Genomic DNA, 23,277 nt, shown 5'->3' with positions numbered 1-23,277 from the left:
ACATATGCCTTTATGTTTCCCAGCAGGTTCAACAAACCTTTTATGAAACGGCTATTACTGTGTGATGGAGCTAAATGATTAGTTCTGCTTCAACGTTGGCCACTCAAGCTGAATTCCCTTGAAATAGAACTTTTGGTTTCGCCTCTGTTGGAGCTCTGTCTGTTTCTTCTCTGCAAACTCATAACTGCAGCAGTGACTTCTCTTTTAGCTTCCATTCAACCTACTATAACCCAACTTTGCAGAAGTGAAACTGTGAAGTTGCATATGCTGAAGTTACTGCCCTTATTTCCCGCTGGCTTATATATAGAAGTGATCACACTTTAGCAGGCCACCTAATAAACCATGAATAGCTGGTCAGCTCAAACGACACTGGGAAAGCGATGACCAAGGAATTATATATACTTGATTGTACTCAAGTTCTCAAATTCTAAATGAAGCAGGGGGCTCAAAGTGCTGATACTTGAATCATATCCTCTTTATCTGGATGCAGGTGTTTGTCTTCACATCACATTATTTAGGTGCAAAACTGGAAGAGGACACAGACCAATGTCAGATGCACTGAAATGAATTAACTGAACAGATGAAGTAAGATTGTTATGGCATAAACAGCACATGTAGTATGCTGGGTGTGATGATTTAAAATAAATATATGCTTGAAAATGTGTTTTCATCCCAAAAGACCCCTCCTCTAAACCACTCAGCAGAATTGTATTATTAGTTTCTATCATATATTGTTTGTGTTGGTTACTGGTGAACTGCACAGACCCTTAAAGGTGGCCTGCTGCATGTTGTGTTGTAATAGATTATGTATTTCTGGGCCAGAGTAAGCCGTGGATCAGTGTTAATGTGAGTGCTGGTGAACTGTATGAGTTAGTGTGGGAGCTGAGAAGCAGCAGCGCACTGCAGCCATGATGATGCGGCGGCTGCAGGCGGAGTCTGCCGGCCTGAACCCTCTTTCTCTGTCTGGCTCCGGCTGCTGTCCTGTCATCGGCCTGGGTGTGGTCTTGCAGTCAGCGGTACCGTTAGCAGGAAATCAAGCTCGAGTCCACTTCACTTTGAGGCGAAACAAAGACGAAGACGAAGAAGAAGCAGAGAAATAATAGTGTCGCGCGCACAGCGTTGAGAGCGGTTCTTCATCGTCACAGCTAAAAGTCGCGTTCGTGTCCTCGCGACGGGAAGCCGTTTGATTGGCGCCGTTGTTCGGATGGGAAAAAGTTTTCCGCTGCTCTCGCTAACCGCTCGTCTGATTTAAGAACTTTTGTGTTATAAAAGAAAAAACCTTCAACCGGACGTAAATACAAAGAAAGCAAAGATGCCGAAGACGGTAAGAAAATTACATTAACGTTATCACGTAAAAACTAACACATTCCTCTCTATTATCACCACACACTTCCAGTTGGGACTTTATTGTTTGAAGCTGGTACTAAACGTTAACGCTAAAACAACCCTAATCATATCCGTGCTACGTATTTTAACGCCCTTTACATCCCCTCGGATTCACCCGAGGCTTACCCGGGTACTTTCCGTTAGATGTGCGCGCGTGCGCGCCCCCGCCTGATTGTTCATTAAAAATGAGCGCCTTTTAATCAGACGGTTCATTCAGGCGCCCGGCTTAGTGCGCCACGTTTTCGGTTACTGTGACCTTTTCTCCCCGCACCGAGGAGCCTGAAATCACGTCGGTGGAGTCGGCGCCCAGCTGCGTGGCCTGCTGCGGTAGCAGACGAGCTAGGCCTCCTTCTCTGGCAGCCCGACCAGGAGGGACCGACCTGTCACTCAGGCCAGCTGCTCAAATCTGGGAGCAAATGGAGGCAAACTTAAAACAGGGAGGTGGCACAAGAGCTTGTATGCCCTTTAAGAAAAGGGGTCCCAAACATGAGCTGTGATATGAAACGAAGAAGCACCAGGGCTTCAGATTAGTGCTGCAGTAACGTTAGCTGTGAACAAAGAGGAGGATGGTCCACACACACAGACTTGACTCTTTGTTTTATTCAGGCAGCATCATGCAGCCTCAGGGTTTCCGGCTCACGCCTCCATCAGTGAGGCTAACCCGTCTCTTCTGTTTGCCTCCAGTGAAAGCTTGTGTTGGTCTTTTTAATTGAGTTGGGCTTTTTGAATTAAGATGATAATAAAGAGTCCTGAGCTGTGATGCCCACATGCACACTCATGACAATAAAATTAACTTCATGTTACGAAAAGAGAGAGACGCAGCTCTCATTTAGATGTCTGTGATTCATTAAATCACAAAGCTATGTTTAGTTGGGTTGTTTTTTTCATTCGGAGTGGCATCAGATTAGTACAAAGGTTGTGGCTGCTTTCTTCCTGCAGTATTGTTTCTGCGAGTACTTCCTCTGTATTTTTTTCCAGCTGTCAACTCGAAAAAATGTCGTAACATCCTGGCATTTAAAGTACATACTTGTGGAGTGCCCTCCTCTTCCTGAAAGGAATTCCTCTAATTATATCATCATTTTAAAATTAACTTGCTGGGGCCATTTTAACCAAGTCAAATGTGCTATTGGGACAATTAATAACTGTTATTAATTAGTAATCTGCGATAAATTGGCACATTTATTCCTAAAATGTTGCTTTAAATTGTTATTTTTTATTTATTAAATTATGTTCAGAATACATTTGATCAGTGAAACATTATTGACCAGAATCCTAGAAGTCCGGTATCCTGTGGTTTAGTCAGGGGGGGCTTTCAGATGTCCTTCACTGCACCAAAGCTGATAAGCATCAACATTGTTCATATTTTTCAGTGTTTACTATGCTTTTTATATGTATTTTTAGTCCTTTGCTTAGTCAGTCCTTGTGCCAAATCTCTGTAGGCGGACACTGTTAGCCTCAACAGCCACATGGTGGGAGCCTGTAGTATAGCTGCTACTGCTGGGGACCTGAAGGACCTCTAAATAATCTGTTTGGCAGTCACGATCAGTTCACATTCGCACAGGGACACTGCAGAGAGAGTGCAGCTGTGTTGTAGAGACCTTCGCCTGTACATAATAAACAGGGAAAGAAAAGGGAAACTAGCAGTGGACAGAATAGATGGTCATCAGGGAGATTTCCTCAAAATAAACAGGGAATGAGCAAAACGGTTTGTGGCATATGCTAGAAAATATGGCTTATATATTCATTAATTATATATTTCCAACATTCAAAATAGAAACCAGATGCCACCAAGAGAAGTTATTTTGTCTCCTTTGTGTGGATCCAGCAAAAGGTTCATCCTCTCCCATGATCCCTCTTTGCACCTGGTGGATGGTGATGTCAGTGATGAAATGGTTAAAATCCAGACCTGGTATCGTAACACTCTGGTCTGTTTTTTTAAGTTAGGCATGCTACGCCACGCAAAGATGAAGTAGACACGCCGTATAAAAGAAGGAAGCTGGAAACTGATTCAGCAAATGATCCGACGCTCACTGCACCCGGTGAACGGAGGAAAAGTCTTTATAATCCTTCAAAACTGTGATTTTTTTTTTTAACTGCTTTATTTAGCTTTAACAACCTGGACATTTCTCAGAAGCAATAATTATTGAGATTTTTGAGAAACTCCTCTTGCTTAAGTTTCCCAAGGAAGTCGTGATGTGACTCAAGGTTTCTGCCCTTACATCAGTTCCTCTCTGGTAATTTCCTGCCTTATAAGGACTTTCAAATCACGGTCTAGCTGATCTCCTCCCTGCTTTCCCCGAGCGATCCTCAGATGCCATGCTCCACTTTAGATTGCATTGCAGAAGTGCAACAAGTTCAGGAACTTACTGTAGGTCTGTGTTTATCAGTGTTGTTTCACATTCGCTGATGTTAGTTTTACTTTTAGATTGTATAGATGTTTGCTGATGTTTGTGATGTGTTGGTGTTGTAGCTAATTATCTGCTTTTCCACTAAACCTACCCAATTTGCATTTGCAAATTATATTTTAAATATGCTATTTCCCAAGGCATTAAGTCCCAAGTTATTTTTAAAGTTTACTGACTGTATTGTTGAACAACAGTTTGCTCTCTACTTGCTCTTTGAACATAAAATACAACAGACAACCAGCCTGTTATTGAACCGAGTTATTAAAAAATATGATTACAACTTGTTAATAAAGTATTAATCATATTAACACTGTATTAATCTCAAATACAGAAACAGCTTATTGTTGTTATCATGATAACACAAAACTTACCATTTTAGCCCGTTCTGTAGAAATCAGGACAGATGCTGTTTCGATAGGAGGACTTTAACAAGTGTGGCTATGGTAATTGGAAAGACCCAGCGGTATGCAAGCATGGGATTAAATGAGACTGTAGTGCACATAGCAGAGCAGATTAACTTCTTGTAGAGGTGGTGCACAAACTACAATCAAAACTTGTAGGGCTGTTTTCCCACACAAATAACAAGTTCAGCTTCTGTTCGGAGGTTGTGAGAAAATCCGACATCTAAAGTAAGTTAACTTCTTATTTATGCTTTGAAAAATATGCCTATTATCCTCTGTCTCTTGTCTGTTTCTAAAGCTGCCATTGGAATCAAATAAATAATCTCAAATGTTTTCTGTTTTGTTCATCTAATGTTTTTCATAGCCTATCATCATATACTATTATATACATTAAAATATTATTTCAATTGGATGTTACAATGATGTGAGATGGATATTGTGATGATTTGTCCCTCGTTGGAGTGAAAGTGTCTATTACAAGCTTCAAGGCGGCAGAGTTCAAACTGTGTGCATGGGACTAAGGGAGCATTAGTCGACATAATATTGCATTCTGCAAACTGAAGAGCTTGTGTTTTATATAAGGCAACGTCTTGTATCTTACAGGGACTGAACTACGCTGGAATTAGGAATATGAAAGGTTGTATTAGGTATATAAATATGTACGTTTGAGAAGACAATTATTATACTATATCCGCCTACTCTTTTTGTTGGGTCTACATATATTTTTGTGTATACATCTTTAACAATATAACAGGATTTGAATCCAAAAGCAAACTTGGCAGACAAAACCAGTGGGGATAAAACAGTCCTTACTTGGTCAGTAGGAAGCTTACAGTTGGCAACATGATGTGGGTACAGTTTGCAAATAACAAGGGTCAAAAGGAAGGCAATATGTCATGATTATAAAGGCAGACGGAGGAGAACAAGCGCTCTAGAGCTCAGGCAACATGGTCAATTTGGCAAGAATATGAGCACCTGACCTGATAACGGTATGAATTTGGTAATGACAGGTGTGCAAGTTTGTGACGTTAAGTCAGGTGAACATACGGTGATTGGAGACGATGCAGTTGCAGAAAGAAGAACAACCATAAAGCTAGTTTATAGTTCCTGTGTTAGGGTTAGGGCTGTGACATTTGATTAATTTTATAAAGTGGTCGTGGGAACCAAATCTAAAAGAGCCTTTGCCCTTGTGTTTACTGTCCGCCGCTTAGAAAGAAACCTCATCCTCTTCTCCGTCCTCCCTCTTCCTGTCGCCCAGTTAGTTCATTCAGCACTCTGCTGTGAGACATCCAGCACACGACCACAGGCTGATCTGGATAACAGACAGGATGAGAACAGACTACAGAAAACACTGCACCCGGGGTTTTTACTGGGATCTCAATTGTGTTTTTGTAGCATACACTTGTATCCCTCACTGTACTCAGTACTGCAGTGGAGGATATGTGTGTATTGGCTTTCAGAGGATATAAACACGCTTGTTGTTTTGCTCACGAGTCTTTTCACATGATTCCCTTCATCATTGGCTTCAAGCGATCACATAACGAGTCTGTTATGCTGTGCCTCACACCAATTTGGTCATCCCCATCACATTTTCACTCCGTATCAGCTCGGCATTACCTAATAGCTGTGAAATGTGTGCCGTCAGAGTGTAGATTTCAGATACTTCACAGTTTAATATTGCTGACTGGACCGTTAATTTATTTTGTCTGGATCACATTGGTTGCCTCTGACATATCATGTCGGTAGCATCGTTGCTGTGGTTACCAGGGTGGAGCCAATGTTACATGGTGTTCAGGGTCGTCGCTGACTTTGTGTGACGGCGGTGGATGGCATAACTCAGAAGTACGACTCAGATTTGCCAGCCGACGTGTATAGTAGTTTGTAGTATAATAGTTTTGTTTGTGACAGTAAAGATGGCCTTTAAATGTGATGACACGTCCCGCTACGCTCCATTGACCACACACACATACGGCGGGTTTGCCTTGTATTGTATTGTATTTTATTGTATTGTTCACAGAGATGAGATGCTCCCAAATCATGTCATCCACATCCACAAGGATGCTGTTGGTTCTGAAACCATGCAGCGGTAGCTTCTTTGCTATCTTGGCTTTGGATGAAGGACTGTGGAGCAACAGTGCTGACTGACTGAACGCTGAGTCATCATGGGTTCCCAGTTAACTTTTATCCAATGTATCTCCTTTCTGAGATGGTGATTTTTTTTAAAGGGGAGACAAAAGTATGCCAGACCTTAGTGACTGTACTTTTTTAAACCACACCTGTTTCTATGAGTTTCAGTAGTGCTTCCTCTTCCAAACAAGGAACCCAGGGTGTTTCCCAGAGTTCACTTTCAGGTTAACTTCTGATGCCTAAGTGAGCACCTAAGTGCACTTATCTTGAAACTAGATGTGAATTGGATTTTAATTCCTGGTATATTGAAATAAAGAAGTCAAATGTATTTTTATGACATATCATTTTAATTTGTTATGTGGTTTCATGTCAATAATTAAGTTTTGAATTAGTTATTTAGTGAGTTGGTTTGATAACTCAAAGGCGAGTTCTGCTAACACAAGAGGAGATAAATAGAAGTAGCAGGACACAGCTGTATGAGTAAGGATGAAATAAATGGCAATATTAAAAATAACCCAAAAGTTTCAGGCCGTCAGTGAGGTGGAACACGTGAAAAAAGCTTCATATTACATAGGTGATTCAATAACTTCAAAAGTAAAATCGAATACAACACTGTAGCAGAATTGGCCTTTAGATATGCCTCTTAATGTGTAGCTTGTTAGAGAAAAAAACTGTTAAGCATAGGTCATGGAAACTTGACACGTGGGCCTGAGCGGGGTGTTTTTGAGCATGTGCTAATAATAGTGTGGTAAGTGTTTTTGAACTCCGGCCATGAGAGACACACCCGAACCAGGCTGAAAATGTACGAGAGCAGTTCCTTTTTCATGAAGAATCAGCCGGTCTGACTCAGGAAATGAAAGTGCTGAATGAAAAAGAAAATGTTCATCGAACATTACTTGTCGGTTTAACGAGTGGTGTGCCCGGATGACTTGAGGCATCTGTTGCGTTGGAGTTCAGTGTAGGCCCAGATTATAGGCTTTCACTACTCTTTCTGCTGGTGACGACAGGAAGTGACAAGATGGGCAAGTTTCCTGAGCAGTAAATGGGGTCCTGCTGACATGAATGGGAAAGAACGCAACTCTAATCAGCCCCACAACTGGGAAATAATGCATACCATTGTTGTTCAGGGCAGGCGTGGGCCTCAGCCTGCACAGTTATTTCCCAATAGACATGCTTGCTGCTGTTTTCGTCATCTCTTAGAGGACAGAGGGGGGAAAATGCCTACATGGTCAGTTTACGCAGTGCAGAACGAATGTATTCTCTGCCGCAACCTCATGGAGGGCTCTAAAATAAGTAGAGCCTCACTGGCTAAATAACCAGTTGTCACAAAGTGTGTTACCTGAGTTCAGTTAATCATTTAGAAAAGTAATTTACAGTAGAGGGCATAAACATAAACACAACATACTACTTAACAAAGTCTAGTCTTGTTGGATTCTGAGTCAGAAAGCTGACATGTTGCTTGATACATGACAGGATGTAGCGACTCTCAGGAGAGCTCAGTGTGCAGCAGCAGTGTTTCTCGCCGCCACCAGAGGATGTGGTTACTTCCTGTAGATAAGTTCTATACTGAGAAGCAGCTGGATTAGCACGTTTGTCATTCACACTTGTTCACAGTCGGCCTGTGGAGGGTGTGCACTGAGGGTTGTCGGTGCACCGTTGCTGCTTGTGCACAGCCAGGTTTATTCAAACATTTCCAACAGCTTAATTTTCAATCAGATTAAATTATTGGTCATTTTATCATCTTTTGATTTTTCTCGTGGTATTCTGGTTTTTACCTTTTTAATGCTACCATTTGGGTGCAACAGTAGGACATGTTCACATTCTATACGTAGTAAGTTTAAGTAAAGAAAGATGGTGTTCGTTTCCAGGTAAAGCATCAAAGTCAATCCAAAGATTGACACTTCAGCGTTGACTGTTTGTGACACAGCTTTCTTATGTTAGATGTCTGTGTGTGGAGAGTCGGTTATAAATGGAAATGGATGAATGCTAAAAAGCTAAAACAGAAGTTATGGATTGATCGGTGAATTTTAACAGTTCAAAGATGTAAACATGAATATATATATATATATATATATATATATATATATATATATATATATATATATATATTCCTGCCTTCGCCCAATTACAGCTGGGATCGGCTCCAGCCCCCCCGCGACCCTGAATACAGAATAAGCGGTAGACAATGGAATGAATGGATGGATATATATATATATATATATATATATATATATATATATATATATATATATGCAAGATATTTGTTTACCCAAAATGATGTCGATTTAGATTTTTAAAATCACTCATTCTTCCAATTTGCTCTCGTCCTCAGATTAGTGTCAGAGTCACTACGATGGATGCTGAACTGGAGTTCGCCATTCAGCCAAATACGACAGGAAAGCAACTCTTTGACCAGGTATGAAACATGGATGACTTGTAAACAGTGTCATGTGACCGTAATAGACTTTTTCATTTGGAAGCACAAGCTGAGAATTGTGTTTGTTTGTGTGTGTGAGGATGTTTAACCCCTAAATTTGTGAAACCTTACATGAAGCTATAAGCAGCAGATAAATGGCAGTGTGCTTTATTTTCAAGTATAACAATCACACAATTGTGGAATACATTGTATATTGCCATTGTAAAAACACATGTAACACCTTTAATCCTGATTTATCTAGAAAATACAGCAACATACATTTAAACAACAACAAACATTTCAATCGTGTACGGCATGGACTTATTTGATGAGGATGCCTTCATATTTCTCTAACATGTTTTTACCACTTGCAGGGTTAGGTGTTGTGGTTCCAACAAAACCCCTTTTTAATTAACAAAAAGTGTTTGTTTGATTGTAACAGTCCATGAAACAAACAACAATACACATACAGGTGACAAATGGCCTCTGCATAGTAATAGAGCGGAGTTTGCTGATGTTTTTATGAGGATCCACATTACTACAATACTTCTGTTTTTCTAATGTTCAGGTTGTTAAGACCATTGGGCTGCGAGAGGTTTGGTACTTTGGACTCCAATACCAGGATACAAAGGGTTTCTCTACATGGCTCAAGCTCAATAAGAAGGTAGGCTCCTCTGTATTTTGCTTCACTACAATGTCTACTATGCTGTTTTGACATTCTTTGTCAAAATGTAACCACTCTGTTGAACTGGAGTCTATTTACAGAAATAAAACCTCTTCGCCTCACCCTGTGTCACGCTTTATTTTAGGTGACAGCCCAGGATGTGAGGAAGGAAAGCCCGCTGCTGTTTAAGTTCCGTGCCAAGTTCTTCCCTGAGGATGTGACAGAGGAGTTAATCCAGGACGCCACGCAGCGGCTCTTCTTCCTGCAGGTGAAGGAGGGAATCTTAAATGACGACATCTACTGCCCTCCAGAGACGGCGGTCCTCCTGGCCTCCTACGCGGTGCAGGCCAAGTATGCCGACTACAACAAGGAAGTTCACACACCGGGCTACCTGTCCAGTGAACAGCTGCTCCCTCAGAGGTAACACGCGTTCACGTCGCCATGTCAACGTGGCAGTCAAAGTCACACTGTCAGCGTGTTTGTATGAGACGTGTTTCTCCATATGACCTCTGACACTCGGGTGTCTCATCTTCTCAGGGTTCTGGACCAGCACAAACTCAACAAGGACCAGTGGGAGGAGAGGATTCAAGTGTGGCACGAAGAGCACAAGAGCATGATGAGGTAACGGCTGACTCCCGGACTGGGAGCAGGAGCAGGACCGGGAGAAGCACCGTGGATCTTTTTGTAGCCCGCTCTCCAAAATCATGTCGAGTTTTTCCTCCTTTCTAGCCCTGTTGTTGGGAGCCATCAATGAGCCATTATATTCGCCTTAAGCCTAACTCAATCAGATACCACATCACCTTCCACTGGATGTGTAACGACCTTATTGAGCGTAATAAGCTACATTTAGAATGCCAAATCCAGATTTCCACTTATTTTGGTGAGAGTAACTTAAAAGTAATGCAATAGTAGTGTAATGCCTTACATTTCAAATACAGTAATATTATAATGTACAAATTACTGTGAAATGACAGTAACAAGTAATACATAATGCATTCCGTTTTTGAAGTAACACTGCTCCTTAATCACTCTCTCGAAGCTCTGGTTAAAGTCTTATTTGTCCACAGAGAGGATTCCATGATGGAGTATCTGAAGATCGCCCAAGATCTGGAGATGTACGGGGTCAACTACTTCAACATCAAAAACAAGAAAGGAACAGAGCTGTGGTTGGGAGTGGACGCCTTGGGGCTCAACATTTACGAACAGAATGACAAGTAAGTGATTCCACAAAAATGGTTACTAGGAAAAGTGTTTGTTATCATTACTATTTCCCGTTCAATGTAATGCAGCTGACCCAGAGGTTTGTTTTTTCACTGTCTTCAACAGAATGACGCCCAAAATTGGATTTCCTTGGAGTGAAATCAGGAACATTTCCTTCAACGACAAGAAGTTTGTCATTAAACCAATTGACAAGAAAGCACCTGTATGTTAACCCTTGACAACAGGCAACTTGTTCAAATTGATAAATCGTCTCCATGTATCCCTCCTAATAAGAATCCCTCATTTCGATGTTTTAGGACTTTGTATTCTATGCGCCGAGACTGCGGATCAACAAGCGCATTCTGGCTCTTTGCATGGGCAACCATGAGCTGTACATGCGCCGCCGCAAACCCGACACCATCGAAGTGCAGCAGATGAAGGCTCAGGCTCGGGAGGAGAAGAATCACAAGAAGATGGAGAGGTAAGAGCCACAAGCTGTTCTAGTACTCCTGTTAACCTTCCAGACATGTAATAGCCTCAGTTTGATATTGACCTGTGGGGCTTGGTTTAAAAGCATCATGCAACAAGAAGGTCCCGTTTGTTTTTTGTGACGATTACAGAGATTTTAATTCTCACATCACAGGGATGTGTTAAATAATGTATATAATATGGACATGATTACTCCATAATATCCAATACACGGTGTGTACTGTTTCCATTAGAGCTCTGCTGGAGAATGAAAAGAGGAAAAGAGAACTTGCAGAGAAGGAAAAGGAAAAGATTGAAAAGGAAAAGGAGGATTTAATGGAGAGATTAAAGCAGATCGAGGAGCAGACGAAAAAAGCCCAGCAAGGTGGGTGACCCGTTGGCTTGTGGTTGTGCTGTAATGAATGTTGACAATGTTTTTCCCCCACATGACACTGACCTTTTGAGTGTTTGTGTGTGTGCGCACAGAGCTGGAGGAGCAAACGCAGAGGGCCCTGGAGCTGGACCTGGAGAGGAAGAGCGCCCAGGGGGAGGCTGAACGTCTGGAGTCTGAGCTGAAGGGGGCTGAGGACGCAAAGGTGGCGCTGCTGCAACAATCGCAGAACCAGATGAAGAACCAAGAACACCTGGTCAGTTATTAAAAAACAATTAAAATAAATTAATGTGTGTGTGTATGATGGTTCATATGTCAACAAAATCTAAAAGAAAATATCCTTTCAGGCGACAGAGTTGGCTGATCTGACGTCAAAGATTTCCCTCTTGGAGGATGCAAAGAAAAAGAAGGAAGACGAGGCTGTTGAGTGGCAACAGAAGGTATGATCTTAGGGACTACTTTTCATATTAACCCAATAGTCTCCTTCCTTTTAATCACAGTGGGAGTTGTTGAAAAAGTTTTTTTTTTTTTTTTTTTACATCATGCAAATGACTTGCATCCATAACAGCATTCATAGGTAATTACACATAAAAGTCAGTAAAAACTAAAATCATGCATTAGAGCCTTCATGTGTTGAGAGACATGTTGGTGACTCTCAGGGTAAATATATCTGTTCTTCATATTCTCCGTAATGGCTTATATTGTGTTTCAGATACTGGCATGTTTTTGCAAAGGAGTACAAAGTAGTGATTTTACTGTGACCCAATTTCTAAACGTTCACATGGCAACGTAAATCCACATAAATGAAACCTGTTATGTGATCAGCTATTTTGTCATTTGAAAAGTGAATGTGAACATGGCAGAAATGAGTCAGCAGATCAGTGTGATATTCTGCTGATCATGTTGCCGTGTGACACAGCGAGGGCAGACATTCTTGAGTTTTTTTTGTTGTGTGTTTCTGAGGGAGGGGTGAAAGCTCACAGCTCGCCTCTTGCCTTTTTTTGGTTAAAACCCAAACGTGTGCCAGGCCCAGCCCTTTTTTTCTGGGCAGTGTGACTCATGCTGACGGTGGTGGTGATGGCTGTCTTTATGTGAAGGAAATCCTGTTACTCTTTTACACCATTATGATGTTCTGTCTTATAAGCGACTGCTGTGCTAAGTGCTGGTTTCCACCTTGTGCATGCAACAGCTTACTTTCAGTTGAAACTCCAGGCTCACTCATTATTGCTATTCCTAGCTGCTCACAGCACGTTGACTGCTTATGCCCCATGAGGACCTGAATTGGATCTTTAATGTATTGTTTAGATTTATTTTAGTGGTATTCATTTTATGTTGATCGGTTGATAATTTTAGCTCTTAGGAGCTATAGCTGGATTGTCTTGTTTCCCTCGGGATCATGTGTTTGGCCATCCATTAGCTGTAACTGCTGAACGTATTCAGGGTGGCTGGAGCCGATCCCAGCTGATTTGGGTGAAGACAGGGTGCTGTGTAGAAGCAGTATTGCTTAAAAACATGCTAAAATACATTACTAACCATTGACTCTCTGTCGACATTGTAGCGTGCCTCGTAAATCTAGCATCAATGAATTGCTGCTCTCCGTTCCCTCAGGCCACCACGGTGCAGGAGGACCTGGAGAAGACCAAAGAAGAGCTGAGAAACAAAGTGATGGTGGTTCACGTTCAGGAGCCCATCAACGCAGAGAACGAGCACGACGAGAACGACGAGAGCAGCGCTGAGGCCAGCGCCGAGTTCACCGACGCCGCCACGTACAAGGACCGCAGTGAAGAGGAGCGCATGACCGAGGCCGAGAAGAACGAGCGTCTGCAGAAACATCTACTCGTAAGTCTGCACTCACATACCAGATACATTATTGGATCCATAGATGAAAAAGATAATTGTAGAATTTTGATCTGATACGACACAAGTGGCTTTTGTTTACAATTTGCTAACTAGAATAAAATCATGTGTTGAAGTAAATCATACTGTAAAAAGAAATAGTCACGTGGGTTTTTTCTTCCTTCAGTATGTCAGTTTACAGCTTCAGTGTTGAAGTACAAACTGGTATTTATGAATGCACTTAAAATGAGGGACATTTGCACTTCTCATGAAGTAGACTGATGAGGTGAATTCACCATCTCTTATTGATTTCTCTTTAATAAAATCAACACAAAGATGATTTTGAGAAGGATTCTTCCATTTTAAAATGATGGGAGTCCGTGCAAAGATAGAAGTTCATAACAATGTGCACGTTGGGGGATAAGAACGAGCCGATAAGAAGATAAGAACACGCTGCTGTAGCTGTAATAATACTGCGGTGACTCTATTTCCAGGCTTTAAGCTCAGAGTTGGCCAACGCTCGGGACGAGACCAAGAAAACGGTGAACGACATGATCCACGCCGAGAACATGAAGGCAGGACGAGACAAGTACAAGACCCTCAGACAGATCCGGTCAGGAAACACCAAACAGCGCATTGACGAGTTCGAGTGCATGTGATGTCTGCACTCCCCGATGCAAAAGCCCACCCGGCTGGGCCTTTCTGCCTGGACTGCAGTCCTGCCTCACACAAGCTGTCTCCTCTGTACCCAAATAAATCAGATCCACGACATGACATGGTTGCACAAGCACAGCACAATGTACAAATATGGATCTGGGAAAACTCCATTTGTTATCATTCCTAACTTTGAATTTAGGCAAGTCACTGGTTGAAAAGGGACATACTGTATTTTATTAGTACATTCCTCTCGAGGGGTTTATGTAGCATATTAGTAATGGGCTCACGCCTCATTTCATGACACATTGAGTAAGCATTTTTAATTTCTTCATATATTTCCATCACGTTTTTGTATCACAACTATAAAATAAAAGGCTCAGAGACCAATCTAAATTTCCAAACGAAACCCGTACCTGCAGACACATTTCTGCTGCACACATGCAACGGTTCTTCACAGCATGCTGGACGGTAATGTTTCTCCCATGATCCTTTGCCCAGATGCAGTTTTAAAACCAAATGCACTCTTATCTACATAGGGAGCCTTAACAGAGCAGTATTACTTTCTTATTTTTTACTTACCGATCAATTGAGTGTGTTCTGAATCTGCCTACTGTTACAAATCATACAGTATTTACATCCCACTCACACTTGTGATATTAAAGATTCATTTCATTATTATTTCTGGATATCTTCAAGGCTGTTTGACATAAAAAGACTTTGGTGTAAAGGTTGCTGTTATTCAGTGTTACTCAGCATTCACTTTAATAAAAGGACGTTTGAAGTTGATTTTACTGTAACTTTAAGTTTTACCTTATTTTTATTCCGCTGCTTTTTAAATCTGCGAGGATGCTTTTTTTTTTTTTTTGCATTGATGTAACCAGTAAAGCATAACGGAATTACACTGTTGTAACGTGTCAAGTTGGCTAGCCGACAAATAAAGTCACCTGTTAAGCTAAAGGTTGTAGTTTAATCTGACATGCTCGCTCATGTGTTTTCTTCACAGACGAGAACTTTTCTTTCTAAAAATCATCATGGAATTTGATGCATTGAATAAAAATAATATTATTAAACATGCACTGGAAAACCATAGCTTACCTTTGCAAAACGAGTCAAGACAGACGTTACTGTCCCAGATGGGCGCGATCAAGAATGCATCCCTTTTTTGATATACTGTGTGTATTTAATTACATGTGTGTATTTTGTAATTTGGATTTTTTCAGAAGTGATAGAATTGTGTACGGTGGTGAACAGACGCCACCGAGGATATTTTTGTATTGTAAAATCTAGAAGTGCTTGTCAACGGTAGCAGTTTGTGTTGGGACAGAACAGCATTTTGAATTCAGTATTTTGTTGTAAACTAATAGAACAGATCAGTGCTGTGATAGTAACGTGAGGGAACAAGCGACGCCCCAAAGCCCTGACAGGGCGATGAACACGGAGGATTCTGGATTCTCTGTGAATGGAAATCTTAAACCAGGCCAAAACATTTCACATCTCACATAAACACAACTTCCTCGTGCCATTGTTCCTGACTATGTTTTGGCATGCAGACATATGAAGGGTTTTGCTTGTTCTCAGATATTTAGAAATTAGTGTTTGAAAGATTTATTTTCTCTATTTTGCTAAGTTCAAAGTAAATGTATTTTAGAATCATTTTCCTCTCGTTTGCCATTTGTACTAAGATGCATTTTGATATACAGTATTCATTGCTGCGTGTAGTTCTTGTGCCATGAAATGTAAAAAAGCAAAAAAAAAACTACAAAAAAAAGCGGTTGTTGCTACTTTGGAAACCTTTCCATGCCTTTGACAGTAACTTGTATAATGCTGCACTGTCTGTTCTACCTGAAGCACCATGTATTGACGGCCTTCTTTTACGAATCCAGTGTAATTTGAACCCAAGTCGTCATGTGTGAAAAAGAAATGTGTTGAAAGATGCTACTCAATATTTTGTCTTGAATCAAAAAAGGGCTGAAACGTAATATTTTAAATTGACAGTGCCTTGCCCGGGTTTTCCATCAGATCTTGCTGCTTCAAGTCTTCCTTTCACCAATGAATAAAAGTCGAGTCAGACTGTATTTCTTCTCCTGGTTATTTCCTTGCTGTTATTTAAAATGACTGCTGTCCTGCTTCTAGTTGCAATCCTGCAATGAGCCACACGGTGGCGGCTGATCCTCAGTCTTCAATGAGGGTGACATGCCACCCATCAGAAAGTTTATCCACCTCGACAACATTTGGTCGACAACATTTGGTCGACGACACCTGGATCCACAGTGGATCTGTACATATCATCTTTAAAGATGGAACGACAACTATTGAATTCATTTCTCCAGCGCATCGAAGCTCTTAGAACAGAGTTTACGATGATCAGATAAGAAAACACATGCAGACCCTCAAAAAATGTTCTACAGATAATTTTTAAATGCTCAGCGGCATACACTCAAATATTTCCCTGAGCTGATTTTCCTGATCGAAAAACACCCAATGTCACATATTTGTTCCTTTTTTGAAATCCCACTTTCAGGTTTAGACTCAAAACTCTTAATATATAGTAAACACAGTGACTGTCAGGCAATAATAAACTCTCTGTTTCATTTGCAATTTAAAATCTGGATCCTGCAGCTTTTGGACTAATACATTTTTTAATATATTTATTTTTTGCAGTATGTGGACAGCATTTCTCATTTCGACTTGTGATAGCCAAACATTCATAATTCACTCAGTTATTCACGGAAAATAGTTACTTCACCAAACACATTTAGGTATTTATAATCATTTTCAGCTATTTTTGCAATAGGAAATTCAGTTAATTCTTGTTGAAAGACTTGATGAACATCACCCATCTCTTTCTCAACACGGCAGGGAGGGTTTTTTTTATCTCCTACTTCCTCTATGTTTGTGGTATTAGTGGTCTGAAAAGGATGTTGAAATGGTTGACATTTCACATTCACATTGAGCTGCCACGTAGAGATAAGCTGCCGCGAGTCTCACTGCCTGAACCAAAACCTCACAGCACATCCTCGAGTGTTTCAGGTTGAATGAGTCAGGATCTTCGTTCTTCTTCAAGTTGTCAGAAGGGAACTCTTCAAGTCTCTTACTGTAGAACTTATTCTCTCGTATTCTAAATATGAACAAACTAGGGTTTTGTCTAACGACTGGACTTCTCAATACTTTCACACTCATGAAACAGCATGGCTGTGCAGTTTGGGAGGGGACACAAGGTATTTCTAAAGGGGCAGACAAACACTTCAATATAAAAATAATGGTTAATATGACTATGAAGGGGATCGCATGCATAATGGTGCATTGGGGAACACGGGACTCATAGCCAATCCACAACAATGTAAAAGGTTTCACTCTGCACATCTACATGATGTATTAAAACACAAACATAACTTGCTTGTCTTGATTGGTAGATCGGGTTTGGAATGAGTCAGTCTTCATTCTATTTCCTGTCTTCTAGGTAACCGGCCGACCGCTGGCTGCTGGTTTATATGTAAAGACGTGAGACTGGTGTGAAGCTGAACATCTTAAAAAAAGAGTCAAACTCTTCCTTTAAACCACTCATTTGAAGGTATCTGCAAGTATGCAAGACTATACTTTACCATACTTACTATATGATTGAAGGCCTTGTCTCTGGGCCGCTGGCTCACCTGCTCTGTCTGGAGTGAATGAGACTCAGGCTCATTCAGCCCTGAATCTGATCAACCGTTACTCTGTTTGCTGCCACCAGTAGGACCTGTGTTCACGTACGCTTGTCATTTGCATCTAAAGTGAGTTATTCTGCAGCTTGATACATAGTTGAATAATTCCATTGCTTGTCTGTGTATTATCTAACTTTTTTTCGGGGCAAGTGAGATTCAGAGTTGTGTGATTTTTATCTTTTTATTAAGATGGCTCCCGTGTGTCCAGTGCAACAGGAGATGAGATGGTTGGAAAGACAAAGATATTGGTATAAAAATACAAAGACATTTATTTTTTATGATTTTTCTGACATATATTGTTAAATAGGTGCACAAAATGACTGGGATGTGATCTAAAAGGGTTGAAAAGGAAAGTTTCTCTCATGTATATCTTTCTTATTTGTGTAATTGATACAGAGCCTCCACATGATGGAATTGAAAGTAAAATGAAGCCCCTTTTTGGTGGAATCTGCTGCTCTGAATCTGGTCCCTCATGCCTGAAGCTTGATGGAGACCCCAGCCCTCGCCGACAAATGTGTTATAACCTTCACATTCACTTGTTTTGATGCACTACTCACATGATACATTGAGTTTAAGACTCATGTAAAGTCATAGGAGCTAATGTGCAATTAGATCTAATATCAAGGTCAGTTTAGGCCTTCCTCCTCTACAGTTTCCCAACTGGGGTCATCAGTTGGTCCATTTCTCTCCTGTTTAGTTTTTACTCCTCTCCATGCCGCTGCAAAGCGATAGCTGGAACATTTTTGAGCCTCCACGAGAACAGCAGACATACAGTACATGTAATGTTCAGTTACTTTGGACGCTCATACAGTAGAGTTGTGGCTGCAGAGGGAAGTCCAGCGAGTGAATCATGGTGTAGTGACATGAGGAAGTTACACAGCTCTGTGCAGGGTACATTCTGGTCGTTGCAAAAAAAAAAAAAAAAAGGTTTGTAATGTGTAAGTAGTGTAGCAATTTAAAGTGACTGTAATAACTTTGACTGAGTGTTTCTTAGAAGTTTAGGATTCCTCCTTTGGAACAAGTGGTACTACTTTTCTTTGAACACGTTGTCCTTGTAGGCTACTGGGGGGGGGGGGGGGGGGGGGGGGGGGGGAGATAGACCACCAATCAGCAGTGTAGACTGAAGGCTGTCTCATGTCCTTGAGGCAGGAAGAAGCAGATGATGGCCAGATGATGACGGTGCAGGAAGAGGCATGGTCCAAAATTAGTGCAAAATATGACTGCCATTACCTTGAATGGAGACACTATATCAGGAATAGTGTGATGCAGAATAATAAAACAAACCACGGTGCTTAATTTGATCTCATCCTGTACTTTGGACACTATGAAGTGTAATGTATAAATGTGTAAAATCCCCTCCCAACTCTCTGAGCTGAAATCATTCATTAAATCTCACATGGGAATTGAATGCGGTTATTATTACAAACCCAGTTAATACGTTGTTCACAATATCGAAACACAAGCAACGTCTCAGTGGTCCATTATCTCTAAAGCGGTGAGCTCCGAAAGCCTTCAGCAGCATTTCACAACCGTGACATGTTGACACTATATTTCCACACATTTCCTGAGAGCTAGCTTTTGCAGTTATCTTCCTTGTTTTGACTTCCTCTTTGCAGCGTCGAGGCTCGATGGTCAAACGGGTTGTCTTGTGCACGGTGTCATCAGTGTGAACTCTGCTGAGAGCAAGAGGAGCGCTGCACTCGGACTCGTCTGCTTCAGGGTCGACGGATCCCAACGCCGAGGTAACACACCGCTTCCTGCTTCCTCCCAAAGAGACAGTTCATGTGATGAGGTGAAATGTGTTTTCATGCGTTTTGCTCATGTTTGGGTGGGAGCAGCGCCTTTTAATTGTTCACTTCTTCCACAGAGACGTCTTTGAGATCAGGCCCCCCACTTAGTGTATTTGACAAGCTGTGTTGGACACTCTGTATCTCTGAGTGTCAGTTTGTCAAATACCCCAAGTGAGGTGTCACTTGTCTACAAACGCAACTGATCCCGGGTCAGCGGACGGACCACATCAGGAGACTGGAAAAGCCTCGCCAACGGCCTCATGACCGCTGTGCTTGTGACAAAGGGAAGGAGGTTTTTGGTGGTTAGTCGTCGTGTCTGTTCATCAGTTTGGTAAATTAAAAGCAAATTACACACATCATTGTTTTAACATCCCATGAGAATCTCACAAAAGGTGTGATGCAACATAGGTTTCAGAGATTTTCTTTTTCCTAAATGTTATTTTACGTTATAGATTTATTGACCAAATAAAAGCCGGACCTCTTGAACTCAGTTTTGTTTTTCAGTGTCTTTATTTCTACACATTGCAGCCAAACACTCCACAGGACACGTGAGGCTGCTCTGAAGTTGCATCATTTGGTTTGTTAAAATGCCCTCTGAGCATTTTTAAATGTTTTAAAGTGTCTTGATGCAATTTGTTACAGGGGTTGAAATAAAGTCGTGACAAATTATGCTCAAAATGCAAGAGAACAGCCGACTGTGATGTCTGAGTGTGCATCTGATCGTATTATGTGTTTTTGCAGGTTTAGTGTTGGAGCAAAGTCATGTTCTGGGGAAAAACATCTGTTTAAAGGGATGACCAACCTTTTATAAGTCCTCACTTCTGTAAACATTTCAGGTCTCATTTTTCCCATTTGGTGTTTTGCTGAATTATTCTATTTCGGAAGCGTCTTTTGTCTGCCAACATGTTGGAGCGCCTCTTTTTAATTTCACCTCTGAAGATGCGACTTGGACGAGAATGGCCCAATAAAAACATACAGTGTCTCAAGTGTCCTGAATCGTTTTGGGGAGGTTTTGTGAAAACTGTAAAAAACAATGCATCGACTGTGTATAACACAGATGAATGAGGTTGCCGCTGTGTGACTGAAAATGCTGCAAACAGAAGCTCATCATCCAACTGACAGCACTTATTGGTCCGCCTTGCATTTCCTGTTCCTGCAGAGACACGCTGCCATGTGTCAGAGCAAACACCTGTAACTGCATTCTGACTATTATCACAGTTTAATTTTAAAGCGCTACATTGCGTGACACGTACTAAATAACAATATGAATGTCTTGCATGCTTGGTATCCTTTTTTGAATGATTTCTGGTTATTTGACCTTTTGCTCAGTTCCAAGTCAAGTAACCCAGACTGGACACAAGCTGAGAGACAACTCCGCCTTCTCATATTCTTGCATCTTTTCAAAACAGAAGGAACGATTGCAGCTTAAACTCGGTAGGATTGTACTTAATTGCAATTGTGAAATACTTAACAGGCTTATCAAAGTCTCCAGCACAACCCTATTTCCAATAACTGCAGGACAGTACTCATTTTTACATATTTCAAAAGTAACATTTTGCACATCGTTCAGCTCTGCAGCCAAAAACGGTATCATGCACCTGAAGTCATCAAGAGATGTATGACGCCATTGGAATAACTTTGTAAAAAGATCCTTCACATGTTTATGCAGATTATCTCCATCAAACACAGCGCAGACATCAGCAACAGCTGTTTAGTCACCCAGGATGTGAGCTACGTTTGGGCATCTGTTGCTCTCTGCTGATTTCATTGCACAACTTGCAACGAGCAAATTGTAGATTACATTATTTCATTTTGACAGCCCCACTGTTTCCAAAATGGAGTCTGTACCACACTGCAAGAACACTTGACGTCAATAGGAGTTGCAGAAGAAGTGTCAGTTTTCTTCCCTGTCAGAGCGTTTCAGTCTGTCGCACATTTTACATCATTTTAATAGACTGGATTTCACATTTCCCTCATATATAGTGAGAGAAGTAATAACCGATTCATTATGACAGCTATGTGTAGGAAACTGTTCTATAATAGGAGTATTTCAAACTGCCACTACATTCCTCACTTTTCTATGTTTGATATGTATTTGCCGTCTTGTTTGTTGCTGTAATTCGACCAGTAAGTGGTGGTAGAGCTCTGTTCTTGGATTTGTTCCTAACACGAGGCCAGTTTCACATCAAACAGTCCGATATCCATCTCAACACATAAATGCAAACACAAAAATGGCATACTGACATATTCAGTTTGCCGAGACATTCATTCTTTACTGGAAAGGAAACATTATTAGATCAATACTACCAAACCACAGGCTCAATATACTCTTCTTTGTTTATAGAGATTCAGTACACAACCCCTGTTTCATTGACGGCAACAATATTCACAGTAGGTGTGAGAGGAATGTACATTTTGGGGTAAAAATATTAATTTACTTTGAAGAAAAGTATGCATCATTTATAGGAGTCTATTGGCAGTTATGGAATATAACAAGGTGCCTATTTTCTTTAGTGTAAAATAGTGAAAATAAGAACAATTCATGTTAGCAGGCAAATAGGATGAAAACATGTGTGAAGGTTGTATAATTGTGTTTGCATGTGATATACAATAAACACCAGGAAGATGCACACTACACCAGTAAAGTACTGCTGCCAGGCGGCAACCTCCGGTTCTCAAAAGTGAAGCCGATGCAGAATTACCTTAAATGTGCATTCTCTCTGCTGGCCAGCAGGGGGCGACTCCTGTTTGCATGTCAGTAAAGAATTCACTGTGAGACCGTCAGGCACAGCTATGCCTCTTCACACAGATGCTGTCTGTATAGTACTTTATCTCCGCCATAAATCAACTTAATGTTTTAAAATCAAAGTTTGGTGTGATTCATTTATCGTTATGAAAAAAGTTTTTAAATGCCTGTAGGACAAATTCCCGATCATTGGTGCTAATCAGCTGCGTGCTATTTGCATTTGTCAGTGAGAAGCATCACAGCAACAGCAACACTCTGGATTACTTTTAAGACGTTCACTAACTGCTGCACTCAACACGAGGAACCTGAGAATCACGGGGTGATGTTTACTTCCAAAGACAAATACTGTCCACAGGCTGCAATATGGGATCGATTAGGGGGAAAAGAAACATTGGAACTCGGGGACTGATAGTCTGTAACTGATTTCAGGGCTGCGAATGTATTGTGTTACACCACAAACAAACCCGGAGCCAAAATGTCATTTAGTACAATCCACTTGCACGATCAGGCCCAAGTCCGACAACGAGATGGAGGTTTGGGGTTAACAGGACACAACCACAACCGTCAACACAGATGTTTGACCTTCACGGAGCCAAACCGGGAATCGCAATCAACGAAACATACATGAGGAAATGTAATGCTCTGAAAAGTGTTTATTGTTGAAACATACAATGTAAAGCTTTATTCATGTGTAACTGCATAAGCTATCAGCACGGACGTGAGCTCCCATACATGACAAGTGCAGTCAGCAGTTAAACTTCTCAATTCAAAACAATTACAGACATGGAACGATATGAAAATATAGATTATCATAGCTAAAATAAGTGTGATTCACAATATTATAAAGATATCAAAATATACTTAAAACTTGAGCATACTGGTATGACATACCATTTGTTAAGAAACCAATATTTTCATTGATCACTGATAATTAATTAATGTACTTAAAAAAATAATAATTATAATCAAATAATCTTAAATAAGATAATCATGAATGATGAGGTCTTCCTGCATAAATAAAGGATAAATCCATTTTTGACATAGTTTTCTATCCTTTATTTTTAAACCCGTCTCTATTTTTTTAACGTC

The 23,277-nt window shown here is 40.9% G+C and overlaps 1 protein-coding gene across 1 annotated transcript; it reads left to right on the top strand.

Annotated features, from left to right (window-relative positions):
- The first annotated feature begins 1,008 nt into the window (after nt 1-1,008).
- On the top strand, nt 1,009-16,026 carry msna (moesin a). Its single transcript, XM_084028889.1, has 13 exons — nt 1,009-1,324; nt 8,652-8,735; nt 9,304-9,399; nt 9,545-9,819; nt 9,937-10,020; nt 10,467-10,613; nt 10,726-10,822; nt 10,917-11,080; nt 11,322-11,452; nt 11,554-11,714; nt 11,806-11,898; nt 13,067-13,297; nt 13,789-16,026. The coding sequence occupies exons 1-13, from the start codon at nt 1,313-1,315 to the stop codon at nt 13,951-13,953; spliced, it is 1,740 nt and encodes a 579-aa protein (XP_083885015.1). The 5' UTR covers nt 1,009-1,312; the 3' UTR covers nt 13,954-16,026.
- The last annotated feature ends 7,251 nt before the right edge of the window (nt 16,027-23,277 follow it).

The sequence above is a fragment of the Eutrigla gurnardus genome, assembly GCF_963514095.1.
Source record: "Eutrigla gurnardus genome assembly, chromosome: 15".
NCBI classification, from domain to species: domain Eukaryota; kingdom Metazoa; phylum Chordata; class Actinopteri; order Perciformes; family Triglidae; genus Eutrigla; species Eutrigla gurnardus.
This window is presented reverse-complemented; position numbering and strand designations above follow the sequence as displayed.

Excerpts from the sequence above, each read along its gene's own strand:
- msna (XM_084028889.1), top strand. Across the intron at positions 8,736-9,303 it reads GAAAGCAACTCTTTGACCAG|GTTGTTAAGACCATTGGGCT; the intron begins GTATGAAACATG and ends TCTAATGTTCAG. Across the intron at positions 9,820-9,936 it reads GAACAGCTGCTCCCTCAGAG|GGTTCTGGACCAGCACAAAC; the intron begins GTAACACGCGTT and ends TCATCTTCTCAG.